Genomic DNA, 17,662 nt, shown 5'->3' with positions numbered 1-17,662 from the left:
AAAAAAAAAAAAAAGCGCGTACGCAAATGGCGGCGCCCATGGGCGCCGCCATTTGCGTTCCTTAATTGGTCCCGGTAGTCTACGTAAAGATTTACATAGACTATGGCGAAAATAAGGGCAACGCAAATAGCTGCAGCTGGTACAGAACGCGGCGGCTCGCCTGATTAAAGGCAGCCGTCGGCGAGGTCACATCACTCGAGTGCTGAAGGAGCTGCACTGGCTACCAGTTGTTTTCCAGGCCAAATTCAAGGTGTTGTTTTTGACCTTTAAAACCCTATACGGCTCCGGCCCAGCCTATCTCAAGGAGCGCCTCCAGAAACACTAGATAGGCCTCTTAACAAGATCAGCCTCGGATGGCCTCCTCTCTGTCCCATCAGCCAGGACAGCTAGGCTGGTGAGGATGAGGGAGAGGGCCTTCTCTGTGGTTGCCATTACTCTGTGGAACTCCCTCCCTAGGGAACTCTGCCATGCCCCCTCTTTAATGAGCTTCCGCCATGCATTGAAAACATGGTTCTTCAGGCAGGCATTGGGGTGGGCTAGGGTAATTTTAGAGATGTGATGTTTTTAATGTTGAATTTTATTGTATATAAACTGTTTTTATTGTTGTACATCGCCCAGAGTGGCTGGGTGACCAGCCAGATGGGCAATTAATAAATTAATTAAATAAATAAATAAATAAAAGATATATTTTGGATATAGAAACAGAATGCCAAGGTGTTTTAAGAACATAAGAAGACCCCTCTAGTCTATCTAGTCCAACATTCTATTCACACAGTGGCTGACCAACTATCGATGGGAAACCCACAAGCAGGACATAGGTGCAACAGCACCCTCCCACCCATGTTTTCCAGCAAGTGGTGTACATAGGCATAATGCTTCTGGTACTGGAGGAGGTAGCACATAGCCATCAAGCCTAGTAGCCATTATCTATTTGTCTAACCCCCTTTTAAAGCCGTCCAAATTGGTGGCCATCACTACGTCTTGTGGTAGTGAATTCCACAGTTTGTCTATACTCTGTGTGAAGAAGTACTTCCTTTTATCTTTCTTGAATCTGCAACCAATCAGCTTCATGGGATGACTCTGGGTTCTAGTACTATGAGAGAGGGAGAAAACTGTTTCCCTATCCACAATCTCTACACCATGCATTATTTTGTACTCCTCTGTCATGTCTCCCCTTACTTGCCTTTTTTTCCCCAAGCAAACCTATCCCAGCTGTTCTAACCTTACCTCAAGGGGCTGTTGCTCCAGTCCCTTGATCATTTTAGTTGCCACTTTGGGCACTTTTTCCACCCTACAATATCTTTTTTAGGTGCAGTGACTGGAACTGTACACAGTATTCCAAGTGTGATTACACCATAGATTTATATAAAGGCAGTATGATATTGGCAGTTTTATTCTCAATTCCTTTTCTAATTCTGCCTAACATGGAGTTTGCCTTTTTTTACAGCAGTCGCACACTGGGTCAACATTTGCATCAAGCTGTCCACCACAACTCCTCTTTCTTGGTCAGTCATGGCTAGCTCAGATCCCATCAGCATGATGGGAACTCTTTTGGGTGGTTAAAGGCCTCTTGGGTTTGGACCTATTGGTAAAATATATTGGAGTGCCAAATTTCACCTTTGTTAGTATCTCATGACTGCCACCATATGTCCAGGTTCCACTTATGACCTGGACCCACTGAGCAATTCTTTAAGGATCTCTTGCCTCCTTAAGAGTCCCACCTTCCTTCTTTTAAACTTTCCCTTCCCCGTAATGTGGGGTTTAGGCTGTAGATGTGGGGTGACTGAAACTCTAGACCCAGGGTTTAACACAACAGTTTACTGGTAAATTAAAGCAAAGAAATCACAACTAGAGGTATTTACACAATGAGAGCCGAGTGATATAAAAGGCATTAAAAGAAAATAAATGTTTCAAAGTGCAAGTTCCTTTACCCTAGCTGTCCTTAAAGTTTTCTAGGCTGCTTCTTCCTGCTCACTCTTCAGACTCTGCTCTCACTACAGACTCTGGCTGTCTCTGCTCTTACTGGCTCTCTCGCTCTCTATACCCTCCTCCCTCAAAACCAGAAGTACTGTTTCAAACCTGAAGAAATTAAACTTAACTTGGGAAATGAAACTAATTAACCAGGGAAATGAAACTACTCCTCTGAGGGATATCCCCTCCCAACAAAAACTTCAGGCCTCTAAGCCCAACCTTTTTTCCCTTTGCCTCTGTAGGCTTCAAACCTTCACAGCCCTCCTTTCTGTTTGCTTTGCAAGAGTTTCCAGCACAAAGGGTTATTGGATGTAAGGTTTGCTTATTTGAAATACCAACATCCATAATAATATGGGGGCTGTGCGTCTCTCATGGCAAAATAGAGAGACCACCCAGGTCATTGCTAGCACAGTATACTATGCATTTACAATTGCTTTAAGATTGTTCTGCAACCCACACCTCCTTTTTTTGATGCTGTAGTTTAGCAGCCATCTACATCTTCTTCTCATACACCACAGCCTTGGAAGGCTAATTGGCCCACAGCAGATTGATGGGAAAGAGAGTTTGTTTCCATGCAATCCTTTTACTGAAATTATCTTCAATGCATAAATATTCTAACAAGTTGTTCCCTGTCACAGCAGAATCAGAAAGTAGCTCTGTTCAACACATGATAATGGTTTTGTAATTCAATTAGTGGAAATATCGTCTTTGGAGATTCATCTTCCTTCAGCCTCAGTAGACCAACAAATAACATTATAAATCTAAACCTGTACTCTCACCTCTTGTTCAAAATGTGAATGGTCTTTCTTTAAAGGCTAGTAATGCTATATCCAACAGGTGACCAAAGTGAACTTCATGAATGGCTCCATGTACTATTCTTTGATCTGTTGATGATCTCGGAGTATTTTAGAACCTATCTGGAATCATAATCAGAGGGTACAGTCCTATCTTGATCATTGACATTCTCCAAAATTGGAGGCTGCCAAGTATCCAATGCAATGTATCTGACCACCCTGCATTTTCCCTAGATGGGTGATTTCGCCTGTCTAGGAACAGCTTCGGGGAGGGGGAGGGAAGGAGGCTGGGATGTGCATAGGAAGCTGTGTAAAGCAGCTTCTGCAGTCTCCTCTCCCCGCACCACCCCCAGGACCCCCCTTTTTGTCCTCTCCACATTCCATTTCTAAGTGCGGAGACACAGCTGGTGCAGAGACAACCGTGCCAGCTACCAGGGGTCAGAGGAGGATCCTCAGATCCCAGAAACGGAAGTTTCCTGTGTTCTCCAGATGCTGTCTACTAGGTGACATAGGTTTGTGCCCTAAATAAAGCAGGCAGCACTGCCCCAGATCTGAAACTTGTTAAGGGACGCTTTTCCATTCAACCGATTATGAGAAATTACGCATCTTACCCATATATCTCCATCTTAGCCAGTGAATGAGTTTCACCACTTACTTTTGTTGTTGTTTATTCGGTCAGCCGCTTCCGACTCTTCGTGACTTCATGGACCAGCCCACACCAGAGCTTCCTGTTAGGGATGGGGGAGAATTTCTCCCTGAAACTTCGGGGGGGCGAGTGCCAACGTGTTCGGCCCCCCGAAGTAGTTTCGGGGAGAAATTCTCCGCACCCCCCCACCCCCCGCACCCCCCCCGGGATGGGACTTACCTTTCCCGAATGTCCCTCCCGGCGGCGGGTCCCGGCGGCGGTTCGTCAGGTCTTCGACAGGGGCAGAGGCGGCAGCCGGTCTTTCGACCGGCTGCCGCCACCGCCATTCCAATAAAAGTAAAAAAAAAAACGCCCCTGTGATAGGCTACGTGACGATTAACATAGCCTATCACGGCTAGATTTGCAAAGTCAGCCGTGATAGGCTACGTAAATCGTCACGTAGCCTATCACGGGTGACTTTAAAAAAAAAAAGCGCGTACGGCTAATGGCGGCCCCCATAGGGAGCCGCCATTCACGTTCCTTATTTGGTCACTGTAGTCTATGTAAAGATTACCTAGACTACGGCAAAAATAAGGGCAACGCTATTTGCGTTGCCCTTATTTTCGCCGTAGTCTATGTAAAGATTTACGTAGACTACAGCGACCAAATAAGGAACGCGAATGGCGGCTCCCTATGGGGGCCGCCATTTGCGTACGCGTTTTTTTGTTTTTTTTTAAGTCACCCGTGATAGGCTACGTCACGTAGCCTATCACGGGGGCGTTTTTTTTTTTAACTTTTTATTTCGCGGCCGGGCGAGGCAAGGCGCCTCCTCCCCGGCCTGAATTTCGGCCGGGCGAGGCGGGAAGCCTCCCCCCCGGCATGAATTTCGGCCAGGCGAGGCGGGAAGCCTCCCCCCCCCAGCCTGAACTTCGGGGGGAGCAGCGAAGCGCCTCCCCCCCACCGCGAAGCAAACTGCGAGACCAGGTAAGTGGCTTTCGTGCACCCCTACTTCCTGTTGGCCGTCGCCACCCCCAGCTCCCCCAAGGTCGAGCCTGTCACCTCCAGAATATCATCCATCCACCTTGCCCTTGGTCGGCCCCTCTTCCTTTTGCCTTCCACTTTCCCTGGCAACCACTTACTTTGCTTCCACATTAAAGAAGGGTGCACTGACTTCAGATTTAGGAAGTGGTATAGTGGTAAATTTTGAAGTGTAGGCTCTCATCATGACAGTCCCCATAGCCATGCCCCCAAGGAGAGCCCCAAAATTAGGAAGCTGTGTTGACCCATATCAACCAACCAGTTCTAGAAGTTTTTGTCTCCCCAAGGAGCAGGTATTTTGCAAAGCTAATGGGCCTGAATTGCCCATTCAACACCAGGCTACCCTAAAATACTTCGCAATTACAACAGGGAACAATACCGGTTGCTGGGAAAATCCATTTCCACTCCAGCTACTCTGAGGACTGCAGCTAAGCTCAGAGGCAACAGGGAAGTGTGAGGTGGGGTGGCAGATGACATCAGTGTCCCTGTTAATGAAAAAAAAAAGGGCCGGTGCTGCATCCCTGAGAGCACTGGCTCCACTACAAACTCGATCTGGGTAAGCAAAACTCTCTGTAGAGATTCACAGGAGTTCACTATGTGTGCTAGTGATGCTTCAATATGGCTAATGATGCCATTGGGGAACTTCTTTTCACTAAGACTCTTTCCGTGAACCTAATCAGGAACAAGGCATAGGAGTATATGACTCTCCCAAAACTTGGAAGGTGGAAGAAGATCAGGTGTAGTCTGATTATTTATTGACTATTCCTTTTGTGTTCTGTCTTTTAGATTGTAAGCCTGAGGGCAGGGACTGTCTTAATATTAGCTTTTGTAAAGCAACCTGGGAGCCTTTTTTGGCTGAAGAGTAGGGGAAGAATGCTCAAATGAATGAATGAATGAATGAATGAATGAATGTGGGATTTGGCCCCGGTTTGCCATTCTTACAATCTATGGATTTTGGCTTTCCAACAACAAAGAAACCAAATTTGTCAGAATTTGGCAAGAGCTTCAAAATGGCACCCAAATTAGGCAGTAGGATACAGATCTTAAAGACAGAAGGAGTAGAGGAGTTTTTAACAAGAACTTTCACTAAATACAATGCAATAACTTTGGGATCCCAATGGAGAGTGAAATGCCAAATGGAGCATATGCTTCTCTGGTCGCACCAGGAGGCAGAGATGTTACACAAACATTTCTGGCTTGCTCACATAAGATGTTGGAGGCCTGGACTGCTGCCTTGGTTCATTTAGGTATAAAGTCCCCTTCGGTTGTGCTGGCAGCAGCATCTTTTAATTACAGAAAATTCAAACAGTTTGTTGCGCAGGCACTCTGGCACCTAGAAGCGCCATCCAGCCTCCTCTGTGTGGCAGTGGCCCATGTATCCCAAACCCCTCAGAGAACCAGCCTTTTCAAAGATATCAGGAGTAGAACATCAGCCTTTACCCTGAGGCTCTAACCTTGACCCAGACTTTCTTCCAAATCCAAAATCCATTTGACAATAAAAATGCTTCATTAACTTCCAGATCCACAGAGCTTCAGAGAAGCTGCCAACAAGCACCCGCTATAAGCTATGAAATTTTTTTTTTCTTTCCTGAGCTGTTCCAGTCTTCTGCCATGGCTTTTCTGTCATCTCAACAAGATGATTTTCCCAGATGCGCTGTCGTAATGCTACTTTGATTAGCAAGTTCTTAATCAGCCTTCAGCAAATGCCCATAGGAAGGGTAAGCTCTGAAATGCTGATAAAATAGAAATTGTTGTAAGCAGAACCACACCATCTCATTTCTCTCCTTCCACCTAAGTAAATAGACACATCAAAGTCCTGTCCATCAAATGTGATCAGGTATTTAAAGCTAGGTTCTAAGCCGTTGATTTACTCCTGTTGCCAGCAGCCTTGAAAAGAAGAATGGATTTTATTTTAACCCGCCTGCACTTACCTGGTCTAAAAGGGCTGGGGTGGGGGAATCAGTGTTCTTCAAAAGAAAACAAAATCAGTTGTCTTCCAACTTTATAATATTTCCTTGTCTTGCTGCCTAAGGCTATTCTTAGTAACAACAGGTGGCAAAGTACTTACAAGTCTATCTGTCAGGGTTACCACTTGCTTCTGTGGTGTGATTCACACATAACAACGGCCCCATGCGATCACCTGAAGTGTATTTTTGTTTGAATCACCTTCATATTTCTTTATGAGAAATCTGTTTCAGTTAGTTTTTGACCAGAATTTATCCAGTTTACACTCCCAGAACCGAATGCAGATACAAATGCAAAATGGGGTTGAAGTCCATAATTTCTGAGCTAGCAATGCAATTCGCAGAACACAAAAAAATTGTTCAAAAATGCATACATCTGATAAATGTATCTGGAAAAAATATGTACTTTTGAAAAATGTGCACAAACATGTTTTAATAAATCGGAGGAAAAGGTGTACATTTCAAAAATGTGTACAATTGATGCCTTCATTGGGGAAATTTGCAGGAAAATATGGATGAATTTTTGGTAAAAGAAAAAAGAAAGCCTGTAATCTGATACAGACACAAGTCAGAACGAGTTTCAAGGTGGAAATAGAATTTGGAGAACCTCGAAGACATCAAGTTTTGCTGATTCGCGCATCCCTGTTTAACTTAAGGTAATTTTTTCTTAGATTGTGTAAGGATAGTGTATAGTAAAGTCAAAATTTCTAGCCTCAGGAAGCAGGATCATACCAAGTTGTCCCTTCCTCCCTCTCTCTCTCTCTCTCTCTCTCTCACACACACACACACACACACGCACACACCACTGGCCTCACATTCACTTTTCTATGCCATCTTCCATGTCTCAATGGATTCACAATTTTCTTGCACTGACCTCATGTCCATTTGCTTTCCCATCCATCTCCCTGTCTGTCCCCGTTTACTGAATGTTACTCCACTCAACTCCCTGACAAGAAAGATGACATTCAGGGTTTGTCATTTTTATAGTATAGCACCATCTGGACCACAAACTGCCTCCCCTCCCTGGATCCCTAAGCAAATTACTTCTTTTCTTGCTTATGTAATCTGGCCTTATGGTGACTTTCCTTTTTTCTCCAAAGACTGAATGTGCCCATGAAAATCTCTGGGTTACTCTGTTAACCACAAATTGTCTCAAACTTAAAATATAAACTTCAAAAGTGATCTGGGGTTCAAAAGGCACACTGTGGTGAAGAGGAGACTAGGGATGGATGAAACTGTCTTTTTCACTTTCTATAACATTGGCATTTTTTAAAGTACAAGTTCATTCCATCCCATTCCTGTATCAGATTCCAAAAGTTTTGTTTTAACTCTGCATGAATTTGTGTGCATTTTTTGTGCTAATTTTCATACACACACATTTTTGCATGCAGTTTTCCATAGTATATATGCAAAGTAGCATTTAAAAAATAATCAGAGAACTAACTGCATTGAACAATCTGGAGAAGTGCAAAACACAAAGGATCATTGCATTCTGGTTGATATATGTTTTATGTATGTATGTATTTAAAACTTTTGTATACTGCTCCTCATCCAAACAGATTCCAGAGCAGTGAACACAAGAAGTACAATAGTAAAAAAAAAATAAAAAAAATTAAAGATTAAAAACCATATTAAAATGATTAAAAACAGAATGCCAATAAAAAACGTGGCTGGTCGTTTAAGGAATACTTCCTGGAACATAACTGTTTTCAGGAGGTGCCAGAAGTATCATAGTGTTGGCACCTGTCTACAGGGGAAGGTAATTCCAAAGAAAGGGGGACACCACTCTGAAGGATGTTCTCCTGGTGCACTCCAGTCTGGCCATAGGTCTATGTGGAACCACCAGGAGCAAGACCTCTGATGACTTCAGTGACCAGGCAGTAGGGATGGCCGAGAATTTCTCCCCCAATCTTCGGGGGGCCGAGCGTAGGGTTGGAGGAGAATTTCTCCCCAAAACTTCGGGGGACCGAGCGCCAACGTGTTCGGCCCCCCGAACAAGTTTCGGGGAGAAATTCTCCGCACCCCGCCACCCCCTGCACCCCCCCTGGGACGGGACTTACCTTTCCCGAATGTCCCTCCTGGCGGCAGGTCCCGGCGGCAGTTCGTCGGGTCTTCGTCAGGGGCGGGGGCGGCAGCCGATCTTTCGACCAGCTGCCGCTGCCGCCATTCCAATAAAACTAAAAAAAAAAAAGCCCCCGTGATAGGCTACGTGACGATTAACGTAGCCTATCACGGCTAGATTTGCAAAGTCAGCCGTGATAGGCTACATAAATCATCACGTAGCCTATCACGGGTGACTTAAAAAAAAAAAAAAAAGCGCGTACAGCTAATGGCGGCCCCCATAGGGAGCCGCCATTCACGTTCCTTATTTGGTCGCTGTAGTCTATGTAAAGATTACGTAGACTACGGCGAAAATAAGGGCAACGCTATTTGCGTTGCCCTTATTTTCGCCGTAGTCTACGTAAATCTTTACGTAGACTACAGCGACCAAATAAGGAACGCGAATGGCGGCTCCCTATGGGGGCCACCATTTGCGTACGCGCTTTTTTTTAAAAAAAAAGTCACCCGTGATCGGCTACGTGACGATTTACGTAGCCTATCACAGCTGACTTTGCAGATCTAGCCGTGATAGGCTATGTTAATCGTCATGTAGCCTATCACAGGGGCGGGGTTTTTTTTTAACTTTTTATTTCGCGGCCGGGCGAGGCGAGGCGCCTCCTCCCCGGCCTGAATTTTGGCCTGGCAAGGTGGGAAGCCTCCCCCCCCGGCCTGAATTTCGGCCGGGTGAGGCGGGAAGCCTCCCCCACCGGCCTGAACTTCGGGGGGAGAGCAGCGAAGTGCCTCCCCCCCACCGCAAAAAGCTGCGAGACCAGGTAAGTGACTTTTGTGCACCCCTAGCCGAGCGCCAATGCATTCGGCCCCCCGAAATCGGCGGTGCCCAAATAGTGTGCCCTTATTTTCGCTGTAGTCTACGTAAATCTTTACGTAGACTAGATGTGCCAAAATAAGGAACGCAAATGGCGGTCCCCATGGGAGCCGCCATTTGCGTACACGCTTTTTTTTTTTTTAAAGTCACCCGTGATAGGCTATGTGACGATTTACGTAGCCTATCACGGCTGACTTTGGAAATCTAGCCATGATAGGCTACGTAAATCGTCACGTAGCCTATCACGGGGTCTTTTTTTTTTTTACTTTTTGTTTCGCGGCCGGGGAGACGGGGCGCTTCTCCCCGGCCTGAATTTCGGCCGGGCGAGGTGGGAAGCCTCCCCCCCCCTCGCCTGAACTTCGGGGGAGAAGCGAAGCACCTCCCCCCCACCGCGAAGCCAAGCTGCAAAAAGGTAAGTGACTTTCGTACATCCCTACCTGGCAGGTTGGTAACGGAGAAGACATTCTCTCAGGTATCCTGATCTCAAGTTGTTTAGGGCTTTGTACATTAGTACTAAAACCTTAAACCTAGCCCAGTAGCAAATGGGCAGCCAGTGCAGTTCCCTCAGCAAAGGAGTTGCATTCTGAAAACCTGACAACAGCTGAGCTGCTATGTTCTGCACTAGCTCCAGCTTCTGGAGCAGGCTTAAGGGCAGCCCCACATAGAGAGCATTGCAGCAATCTAGCCTGGAGGTTACTAGTGCCTGTACCACTGTGGCCAAGCTATCCCTGTCCAGGAGAGGCCGTAGTTGGCAAACCAACCAAAGCTGGTAAAAGGCACTCGAGCTGCCATGGCAGCTTGGCCCTCCAGTGACAATGCTGGATCTAGGAGAACTGCCAGACTACAAACTTGAACTTTCAGAGGGAGTGCAACCCCATCCAGAACAGGCAATGAGCCTGGACTTGGGATCCACTCACCTACAGGGCTTCCATCTTGCCAGGATTCACTTTCATTTTATTGGCCCTCATCCAGCTCATTACTATGTCTAGGCAGTGATCCAGGACTTACACAGCCTCTCCTGATTCAAATGTCATGGAGAGGTAGAGCTGTTGTCATCAGAGCACTGATGGCACTTGACTCCAAAGCCCCTAATGGCCACTCCTAGCAGCTTCATATAGATGTTAAATAACACTGGGGACAAGATGGTGGCCTGTGGAACCCTATAGGTCAATTGCCAAGGGGCCAAGGAATGGTCACCCAATGTTACTTCCTATAATCAGCCCCACAAGTAGGACCGGAACCACTGTAACACAGTGCTTCTGATACCCATCCTATGGGTATCCAGGAGGATACCATGGTAGATTGTATCAAATGCAGGGTGCAGAATTAGCAGGGTTGCACTCCCCCTGTTCAAGAAATATGAATTAAGTTGTTTTGTAGTAAAATCCAAACCAAACTAACATTGGGCCCATCCTTAAATGAGAGTGCCCACCTTTGTCCAGGAGGCTGGTGAACTCCCCCGTGTCTGGCCCTGTGGACCTTGCTCACTGAGCCATGGGGTGCTGACAAACCCAGTCACCGAGCGCCCCGGGGCACAGAAGCAGCCGGGAACAGCCCAGAGTTGTCACCCCGCATGCCACAACCACTCTTGCTATCTCCTCCTTGAAAGGAGGAGATGGCAAGAGTGGCTGAGGTGTGTGTGGTGCCAAGGCCTGTCCTGCCCTCATTGGCTGCCAAGGAAGCCTTTAATAGCCAACAGGGCCAGGACGAGACCTCAGCATCCCAGCCATTCTAGCCATCCTCTGCTCATGAGGAGGACATGGCTAGAGTACTTGGGGTGCACGCAGCACCAAGGACTCCGGCAGCCAAGCCCTTGTGCATGCAGGAATCCTCGGCACACAGAGGAGGGGTGGTTCACGCAGCTCGGCGGGCAGGGGTGCGGGAGCAGGGAGGCTCGTCAAGCAGGTCCAGGCCCCTGTGAGGGGTGGATTCGGCTCATCCCTAGATAGCGGCTTGTGAAACAGAATAGGGTACTATTTTGCCTAGAAATCTCTATGAACAAAATGCACACAGAAGAGAAAATCCATCAGATCCCTAAGAGCAAAATAGAAATTCAGAACAGAAAATTCATCAGTAGCAAAGCAACTAATTTCTCCAAACACTTCAAACACAAAGTCTGGAAATTTACAAGAGCTTCAAATATTAATACACGTATTAATTAATGCTGAGATATTTGTCAAATGGGGAAGGCTTGACACAGTAAAGCCATGAGTTGCCCTCCAACTGTGCACCCTCCCCTCCTTGCAAGGAAAGGAGAGAGCGCAGTTGGCGGGAGACTCCTGCCCTCACTGCCTGATTCAAGCCTTCGTGGGCACCTTGCAAGCAAGAAACCAGGGAAGGCTTGACACAGCGAAGCCAGGAGTTGCCCTCCAACCGTGTGCCCTCCCCTCCTTGCAAGGAAGGAAAGAGTGCAGTTGGCGGGAGACTCCTGCCCTTGCGCTTCTCAAATCTGCGTGGTCTCCTTCCCTGCAAGGCTTGACAGGGGACCAGTGCCTCCCGCCAATTGCCCATTCTTTCCTTCTTGCAAAGAGGACAGAACGGGTTGCGACGGGCTTGCTAATGAAGGCAGCTGGCCACGTAGCTTTGTGGGGTGCTCGCCGAGCCATTGACTAGCTCACGTGGCACTGCGAGCAGAAACAGGCAGTGGCTCGGCACTCACCTAAGGAAGCCAAGCCCAGGTGAGTTCATCCATCCCTAGTCCAAGCAGAAGAGCAAAACTCTTTTGTGGGAGGCCACACCGGGGCAGGGCGGGGGGCACATGCAGGCTGTGTGTTGCTCACCCCTGACATAGGGTCTCGTTCCCAAGGAATTGTCTGTGTGTTGGTAGAGGGGGCGTGTGAAGACAAGGCCAAGTCTCTTGCCTATGTTTTCATCCATAGTATTGAAAGATAGTTGCAGCAGGAGGGAAGATGATGGGCAAGATAACATATCACAGCACTGAAAAGCGAGCAGGATACAGGATTACACAAAAGAGAACAGAAATTGGAGAAGCTACCAAGATGCACACAGCCTACCAAAGACCTTTGAACTAGAGCTCTTTGGTTTTCCAAGATGAGACAAGTGCAGGGTTGCCACAAAGCTGACATACCTGCAGGGGCTCCAGAACACTTGTTAATGTCCGGTCCAAGGGCATCTCTGATTCTTTAAAGCCTGCTCCACTAGAATCTCTGATATGATCTCATATCTGGATTGCCCACCATGAATCAGTGGCTATTCAGCTTTCCCAACAGGAGACTAGTTCAGGATAGGAATGTATGAATCCTACTCACCCGTCCGTTTCAGGGCATCGGCAGTGGGGGGGAGGCACTCCCGGAATCCTCCCCAGCTGGCTCCACTCCACAGCAACTCTGCTGAGCCGCTGGCCAGGGCCGGCTGCAGCAGGAATTCTGGCTGCAGCTGGGCTGCTGCAGCAGCAAATGGTGGCTGCTACGCCAGCCGCCATTTGTGTGGCTGCCAAGCTGTGATAGGCTACATAAATATTTAGGTAGCCTATCACGACAAAAGGCAGCCACGCAAATGGTGGAGGCTACACCAGTTGCTTGGCTGCCTTTTGCCATGATAGGCTATGTGAATACTTACGTAGTCTATTAAGGCAAACAGCAGGGGTGCAAATGGCGTAGCGGCTGCCATTTGCACCCCTGCTCTTTGCTGTGATAGGCTACGTAAGTATTTATATAGTCTATCATGGCACAAGGCAGCCACGCAAATGGAGGCCCCTACGACGGCCACCATTTGTGTGGCTGCCAAGCCGTGATAGGCTACATAAGTATTTACATAGCCTATCACGACAAAAGGCAGCCAGCCAGCCACGCAAATGGCAGAGGCTACACCATTTGCTTGGCTGCCTTTTGCTATGATAGGCTACGTAAATACTTATGTAGCCTATTAAGGTAAAGAGCAGGGGCGTAAATGGCATAGCGGCTGCCATTTGCACCCCTGCTTTTTGCTGTGATAGGCTATGTAAGTATTTATATAGTCTATCATGGCACAAGGCAGCCACGCAAATGGAGGCCCCTACGACGGCCACCATTTGCTGCCGCAGCAGCGCAGCAGCGGCCGGGAGACCAGCCGGAGCCGCCGCCACTGCTGCATCCGCCGCCAGGCAAGCTCCATCCCGGGGGGGGGGAGGCCGTTCTGCCACGGATTCCGGGGGGCTGGATTCTTTAGAATCCGGCCTCACTGGAGTCCGTGGTGGAATTCTCTGACATCACTAGTTCAAGATGCACAGATTCATGGAAATAAGATTCTGTGCATGTAGCTTGTGGCTATCTTGGCCAACCAAATGCTGTGAGTCAGGACTAGCCATAAAAACAATCAATAACATACTGTGCGGAAAGGTTGTGTTTTGCCTTATATTTTACTCTCAGTGTTGTGTATGCTCATGACACCCTGTGTTGTCCACCTGGTGATTAGAGGTGTGCTGAAGAATCCAGTAGGGGTGCTCTGCTCTCACAACCCTTCCCAAGCAGACTGTGTACTCCATTTCTGCTCATACATACATACGTACGCACACATATCACCAGCCTATGCCAGTCCCCAAGGGGAAAAGCGTATCGTGGGGAGGCAGGTCAGGGTAGCAGGGATGGCTCCTGTAGCTCCTTCTTGGACAGTAGAGGCCCAAGGCACAGTACAGGCTATGTGGACAAGATGTGGACAAGAGCTCATCCAGTACAGATCTGAGACAGGAATTTGTGTCAGCATGCAGACATGCCTCACAGCACAGCTGTCTAGCAAAGACTGGATATAGCATTTTGCCATATGAAATATAGGAACCCAACCTCAGCCACTAGGTCTGTAAGCATTTATTTAGATTTGTTTTATTTCTTTAAATATTTTCCTATCCCAAGCATGACAAACATGGTAAAACCATACAATAAACCCAAGGATGATTATAGAGTGCCCTTAGCGTACTGTTCTCTAATAACGGTGCCATGTATTTCCTAGTGAGGCCTGTTTTTCCCCCTCCACTGTGTAAGAGAATTGCAAAGACCCTACCCCAGAGCTGAAAATAGTGAGATTCTGAATCCCTTCTCTTCTGCAGTTTTATGTTTGCTCATTCTCCTCCTGCTATCTCCTCCCCTGGAGTAACATTATTATCCCTTCCAAATGACTTATAGCTGCAGTTGGAGGCATGAAAAGATAAGCCCTTAAAAAAAAGTTCCTGCTTCCATGCTAATGACTCATTTCTAATGAAACAAAGGACACAAAAACACAGCATGTCTATCACCTATAGGCAGCCAAATTGTCTCTAAATGGAATGTTATAAGGTTTGCAGGAGGCATCAGCAGACGACTTTAATGTTTTTCTGTCCTGCAGATACCTTGGGGAGCTGTAGGGAAGCAGCTGAAAATGGTGAGGAAACAACATTTAGAAGAGCATCTTCTTTGGAAAACAACCACCACCACCACCCAGCAGGAATATGACAATGGCTTCCATAACAGTAGTATTTGCAGATTTCTCTACAGCAGCCCTGAGCCATGCATGTATTCATAAGCCACAATGTGCCCAGAGGATAATTAAGTGAGGGCAATGGGCTAGGTCAAATGGCAGTTAAACTGTACAGCTTGATGTTTGGGAAATACAGTGTTGATCTTGCCAGCCATGCAGAGTATTTCTGAAATGGACACACAGCTCTTCTGAAGATACTTCCACTTCCTCTTCCTTCTTAAAGAGTGCGGGGAAGTCCCCAGGTATATGAAATCTGGAATTAGCAAATTAGCAGCAAACTGCTCTCCATTTAAGTGTCTATTTTGGAATGTCCTGCCCTTCTTCCTTAGCAAAGGTGCTTTAAAGCTAACTATGATCCCCTTCATGTGAGATTTCTGGCAGACACAATTCGATTTATAGTAGGACTTAAAGTTTATTTTTTAAAGTCTTAATTGAATAACTCCATGGATTTGAATTGGTTAACTGAGATATTTAAGTAATCAATAAAATTAGTGCAGTGGAAGCTGGTGGTTCCGATTTCGGTGGGCCTGTGAATCCATTCTGGGTTTCAGTCAGGACCAGCCAGAACTCTAAAGGAGCTACCCAGGGGCTGAACCTATTTTGGGGATAGGGTTCAGCATCTTGGATATTTCCTTTAGAGTTCTGTCTGGTTCTGACTGAAACCCAGAATGGATTTACAGGCCCACTTAAATCAGAGCCACCAGCCTCCACTGAATCAGTTAAACAATGCACATGAATAAAACACCACTCCAGAGAAAAATGCATTTTTTCAGGTGATGCCAACACATGTCATGGTGCTCCTGTATTAGGTATTTTCTATTGTGTGGGGGAGAAGGTGGAATGTGTCTTCCTTTTTATGGTGGCATTCAACAGCCAGCCATGATTATTCTAAGTACTTGTATTAAAATAACTAAAACATAGAATGGAAGAGTGTTACGACTGTGAGGATATAGGATTCAGAAGCTCTGTGTATTGGGCTAACAGCCCAATCCTAACCATGTCTTCCAACCATGAGAGACAGTATGGTGAACACGTCATACTAAAACAGAGAATATTCAAATCCCTGCTTAACTGTGTAGTTCACTGGCTGTGTTGGGCTAATCACTATCTTTCAGCCTAACCTACTTCCACAGGGTTGTCATGTGAATAAGATGGGAGGGAACAAAGTATACCATCCTGAATTCCTTGAAGGAACTATACGAGAGAAAGGTTCAGAATAAATGATAACTTGTTCAGATGTACTGTGTGTGTTATTGAGTTCAATTGAGCTGATTTATAATCAGATGATGTATGCAGTCATAGACTGAAAAGTAAAATTGGCTATGGGATTTTTTATTTTTTTAAAAAGAACAGGTTCTTATATAGTGAAATATTCAAAGGGAAAATGAATAATGGAAACTAGAGGTTGTATTCACTTTTAAGAATCTTTTTTGAGACCATATACAGGAACTCATAATCCACAAATTAGCCCGAAAAAATTATGTTGTTCATTCTGAAAAGGATCTCTTCCTTCTCAAAAAAAGGTATGTGAAGTGTGACATATGAAATACCTTGCCTCTTACCAGTAGAATCTGTTTGGTGTTACGGTTTCCTGAAGAAGCAGCCATCTTCTTCCAAACTCAACCGAACTGTACAACTAAAGGGAAAATAATAATAATAATAATAATAATAATAATAATAATACAATCTCTTAATCTTCTCCCAGAAATTTTCTTCTCCTTAATCATACCTCTATAGTATGATACTAAACGTAAGTATAGAGACAATGATACCCTGCCAGGTTTATTTTGTGAGCCACTCTCTTTTTACATTTTTAAACCTGACCAAGAACCCATAAAGCCAGAAGTGCTCTAGATAATCCAGGCATATGTTCTACAGAATTGTTTTTATTGCAACCTTAGATCTGAACCTTTGAGCTATAGCTCTCTAATGCCTGAATTGTTGTATTGCAACTATTACGCCCAAGCTTGAAGAATCAGGAACAGAGGAAGCTGCCTTATACTGAGTCAGACCATGGGGTCATCTAGCCCAGTATAACAGACACTGACTGGCAGTGGCTCTCCTGGGTTTCAGGCAGGAGCTTTTCCTTCCCTGCCTGGAAATACCAGGGACCTTCTGTAGGTGTGTGCCAGTGCTCTGCCACTGAGCGACAACCCCTCCACTTTCTGATAACATGAGCTGAAAGCAGCATGTTGTGTGAGCCTGTAGTAGTCCAATATTACTGCCCTAGGGCGGCTGAGAAATTCAGACAGTTGCAACTGTTGAGTCACATATGGGCACAATTGCAGGTCCTTTTCCGTGAGCCCCTGCCAAAGGAAGTAAGGCGAGCAGCTACTAGGAAGACAGCCTTTTCTGCTGTGGCACCCCAGCTGTGGAATAAGCTCCCTAGACAGGTTCGCCTGGCACCTACGATGCATTCCTTTGGCACCAAGTGAAGACCTTTATATTCTTCCAGGCATCTTAGCATCCCAGTCTTTAGCTTTGGTTTTTTAAATCTGTATTTTAAATCTCTGCATTGCTGCTAGGTTTTATTCTGGTTGCATTGTTATATTGCAATTTTAATGCTTTAATATTTTATATTGTTTTATCCTGTACTTTTTGGTTTTAATTTTAGCAAACCACCCAGAGAGCTTTGGCTATTCGGCCATATATATATATATTAATTAATTAATTAATTAATTAATTGATGATTTCCAGCTTTTCCCTTCTCATGCCCTTTGCCTTTCACCTCCCTTGCTTTTGCCCAGTTTTCCCTAAACTGGTGCCCTCCAGATGTTTTGGACTTCAACTCCCATCAGCTCCAGCCAGCATAGCCAATGGCCAGGAATCTGGGAGTTGTAGCCTAAAACTCTGGAAGGCACTAGGTTGGGGAAGACTGCTTTAGCCCCCTCCCCCA

The 17,662-nt window shown here is 46.1% G+C and overlaps 1 protein-coding gene across 2 annotated transcripts in view; it reads right to left on the bottom strand.

The window, feature by feature from the left end:
- Positions 1-17,662, bottom strand: part of SORCS1 (sortilin related VPS10 domain containing receptor 1) — a 618,971-nt gene that overhangs the window by 182,337 nt on the left and 418,972 nt on the right. For both annotated transcript variants that reach the window (XM_084841982.1, XM_084841983.1), the window contains exon 5: positions 16,329-16,402. In XM_084841982.1, coding sequence (XP_084698108.1) covers positions 16,329-16,402 — 74 coding nt within the window. The remainder of the gene's footprint in view (positions 1-16,328; positions 16,403-17,662) is intronic.

This window comes from Heloderma suspectum, chromosome 3 (genome assembly GCF_057233095.1).
Source record: "Heloderma suspectum isolate Gila_16-S chromosome 3, 16-S_ref, whole genome shotgun sequence".
Taxonomy (NCBI): Eukaryota; Metazoa; Chordata; class Lepidosauria; order Squamata; family Helodermatidae; genus Heloderma; species Heloderma suspectum.
Note: the sequence above shows the minus strand (reverse complement) of the source record. Positions and strands in the feature narration are given on the sequence as shown.